The following is a 3,868-nucleotide window of genomic DNA, read 5'->3' as shown; positions in this document are numbered from 1 at the left end:
GAGCTACCCTTCTCCTTCCGAGACCTAACTTTGACAACACACTCTACGGAACATTACAGCAACTGCAGCAAACCTGCACTTATCACTACATGGCATTGGACAGAAGGGCGAGAGCCCAGATGTTGCTGGATCGATAACAACAACAACAACAACAACAACCTTGTGTCAGATTGATGAAGACCATCCATGACACTGACTGTGCCTCTCCTTGTGCTGTCGACTTACTCATCAGGATGTAGCAAATGTGGTGTTGTAAATGAATACCGGTACTAATAATAGCATCAGTTGAAGACCACCTCCTTTCTCAACATGCTCAAAGTCTTTTTTTTGTTTTTGTAAAGTGTTTTACGGCGCTCGCAACTGCATAAGGTCATATGAGCGTGCGGGACACACCTAATATTTTCAGTTGGTAGGAAATTTTGAATTTTGCACGGGTGGCGGCCGAAGCCTACTCTTATCGATTTTAGACCACCAAGGGATCTTTAATGTGCGCAACTTGCACACGGGCCCTCCGAGATTTTTCGCCCTTGTCCGAGAAGGCTAGGTGTAGATCTTTCCTACCAGAAGATCAGGAGTGTGGCAGAAAGACAGCAGTGAGGAGGAGCCAAGGAGTAGCAGTAGAAAGGCTGCAGAAAGAGACAGGAGCCCAGAGGAGGGGGCAAAGGAGGTGAGGGGGTGGGGGCAGAAAGTGGAAATGAAAGCAGACAACAGAACATTGCTAGAGAGCAGGAAAGGAGGTGAAAGGAGACAATTTTAGAGAAGAAAATTTTTCGGTCGCTACAGGATTCGAACCCGGGATTTTTGAATGAGAGGCCAACACCTTAACCTCTAGGCCACGAGAGCCCCCGCTCAAAGTTTACTAGATCAACAACAACAACAACAACAACAATACAAAAACAAGAATACAAAAAACAACAAGGACAATATAAATAACAGCATGAGCACCTCTCAGATTTGCCTGTATATTGCTGTCAAAGTGTCGTGGAGTTGTTCCCCATGGAAGAGTCTGTTTGATGTACCCATGTCTTCATTTTGTTTTCTTTTGAATGTTGCATGCCTTTGAGATTAGGTAGAAATGACTCTTTGAGCTTTACGAGACACATCTATAGAGACAAAGCGAGACACATCTATAGAGACAAAGCGAGACACATCTATAGAGACACAATGAGACACATCTATAGAGACAAAGCGAGACACATCTATAGAGACACAATGAGACACATCTATAGAGACAAAGCGAGACACATCTATAGAGACACAATGAGACACATCTATAGAGACAAAACGAGACACGTCTATAGAGACAAAACGAGACACATCTATAGAGACAAAACGAGACACATCTATAGAGACAAAACGAGATACATCTATAGGGACAAAACTGTGCTTACAGTTTACTAGAATGGTGAAGATTGTGACATAAGTGATGATGATGATGGTGACAATATGATGATAGTGATGATGATGGTGACGATATGATGATAGTGATGATGACGGTGACAATATGACGATAGTGATGATGATGATGGTGAGGATAAGATGATAGTGATGATGATGATGGTGACAATATGATGATAGTGATGATGATGATGGTGACGATATGATGATAGTGATGATGTTGGTGACAATATGATGATAGTGATGAAGATGATTCCTTGCGAGAGCTTTTTTGGCTCTTTTAATCAGGTCTCTCGTTTCGATTGTCTCCATTTCACACACAGGACATTGATGTAATGACTTGCAAAGTGTCGGAGCTTGACTTTGCTGCAGACTTCAGTCTCCGATGTGTCAAAGATGCTACTGTTACCGCAGTGGTCGGTTATTTCATCACAGACTTCGCTGCTGGCTGCCAGAAAAAGGTTGACTCTTCTGTTCAGTACTATAGTTATAGTTTTATTGTCTCTCCTGTTCAGTACTGTAGTTATAGTTTTATTGCTTCTCTTGTTCAGTACTGTAGTTATAGTTTTATAAAATTGTTTCTCCTGTTCAGTATTATAGTTGTAGTTTTATTGTTTCTTCTATTCAGTATTATATAGTTGTAGTTTTATTGTTTCTTCTATTCAGTATTATAGTTGTAGTTTTATTGTTTCTTCTATTCAGTATTATATTGTTGTAGTTTTATTGTTTCTTCTATTCAGTATTATAGTTATAGTTTTATTGTTTCTTCTATTCAGTATTATATTGTTGTAGTTTTATTGTTTCTTCTATTCAGTATTATAGTTGTAATTTTATTGTTTCTTCTATTCAGTATTATATTGTTGTAGTTTTATTGTTTCTTCTATTCAGTATTACAGTTGTAGTTTTATTGTTTCTTCTATTTAGTATTATAGTTGTAGTTTTATTGTTTCTTCTATTCAGTATTATATTGTTGTAGTTTTATTGTTTCTTCTATTCAGTATTATAGTTGTAGTTTTATTGTTTCTCTTGTTCAGTATTATAGTTGTAGTTTTATTGTTTCTTCTATTCAGTATTATATTGTTGTAGTTTTATTGTTTCTTCTATTCAGTATTATAGTTGTAGTTTTATTGTTTCTTCTATTCAGTATTATAGTTGTAGTTTTATTGTTTCTTCTATTCAGTATTATAGTTGTAGTTTTATTGTTTCTCTTGTTCAGTATTATAGTTGTAGTTTTATTGTTTCTTCTATTCAGTATTATAGTTGTAGTTTTATTGTTTCTTCTATTCAGTATTATATTGTTGTAGTTTTATTGTTTCTTCTATTCAGTATTATAGTTGTAGTTTTATTGTTTCTCTTGTTCAGTATTATAGTTGTAGTTTTATTGTTTCTTCTATTCAGTATTATAGTTGTAGTTTTATTGTTTCTTCTATTCAGTATTATATTGTTGTAGTTTTATTGTTTCTTCTATTCAGTATTATATTGTTGTTATTTCTTCTCCTCTTCAGTTTTTTTAGTTATAGTTTTATGGGCTCTCCTGTTCAGTTTTATATAGTTTTATTGGTTTTCCTGTTCAGTATTTAAAGTTATAGTTTTATTGCCTCTCCTGTTCTGTAGTTATAGTTTTATGTGTTGTCTATTGCGATGTCACTGCACAGATATTTCTGTCCTTGTGTTACGTGTAACTGTGATGTCTATTGTATTTGTACTTGTGTTACATGTAACTGTGATGTCTATTGTATGGTCACAGCACAGATATTTCTGTCTATTGTTAGATGTCTGTTGTGTTAGATGTCTATTGTGACATCACATCACAGATATATTTTTTCTCTCCCTGTGTTACAGATCAGTTTCAGCACGGGGCCCGAGGTGACGCCGACCCACTGGGAGCAGGCCGTCATGTTGTTACCCAAACCTGTGCCAGTGACCGCCGGTCAGTCTGTTTGCTTTTTGATGCTTTGTTTTTGATACGTTGTTTTTGATATGTTGTTTCTGTTTTTTCTTTCTTGTTCTTACGCAGTTGCAAGCGCCGTAAAACCTTACTAAAACTGAACTTATTTCTCGTTGTTTCTGCCGTGTGGGTGGTTGGAGATCCCGACTAGTAGGTCTTACTAGTTTTGATTATCAATTTTATGAAAATATGATTGCAACACCCTGATTCTGATTTTTTAACAGATTTATTTGCTGTTCAGCTCCCACAGCCCTCCCTCTCAGTGTAAGGGGAAGAAAGACAATCAGTTTACGTCACACAGGCTGCATGGACAAATATTTGGTGGAGTGTAAATTTCTAGAACCACATCGCACACCTGGCCTCATGAAATCTCTTCCCCACAGGCAGCAAAACTTTCACATATAAACTTATGTCATTCTGGAATAGATCTGTAGACAATACCTTCACATATAAACTTATGTTACTCTGGAATAGATCTGTAGACAAAACCGACCTCTGTACCAACGTGCCTTGTTGTCTCTC

The 3,868-nt window shown here is 36.7% G+C and overlaps 1 protein-coding gene across 1 annotated transcript in view; it reads left to right on the top strand.

Moving 5' to 3' along the window:
- Positions 1–3,868, top strand: part of LOC101861990 (protein arginine N-methyltransferase 3) — a gene marked incomplete in the record, with an annotated part of 15,907 nt that overhangs the window by 11,644 nt on the left and 395 nt on the right. Inside the window, 2 exon segments of the mRNA XM_005109223.3 lie at positions 1,722–1,859; positions 3,241–3,328. Coding sequence (XP_005109280.2) covers positions 1,722–1,859; positions 3,241–3,328 — 226 coding nt within the window.

Source organism: Aplysia californica, unplaced genomic scaffold (genome assembly GCF_000002075.1).
Source record: "Aplysia californica isolate F4 #8 unplaced genomic scaffold, AplCal3.0 scaffold00756, whole genome shotgun sequence".
Taxonomy (NCBI): domain Eukaryota; kingdom Metazoa; phylum Mollusca; class Gastropoda; order Aplysiida; family Aplysiidae; genus Aplysia; species Aplysia californica.
The sequence above is the reverse complement of the archived record's forward strand: the minus strand, read 5'-3'. Positions and strand labels throughout refer to the sequence as shown.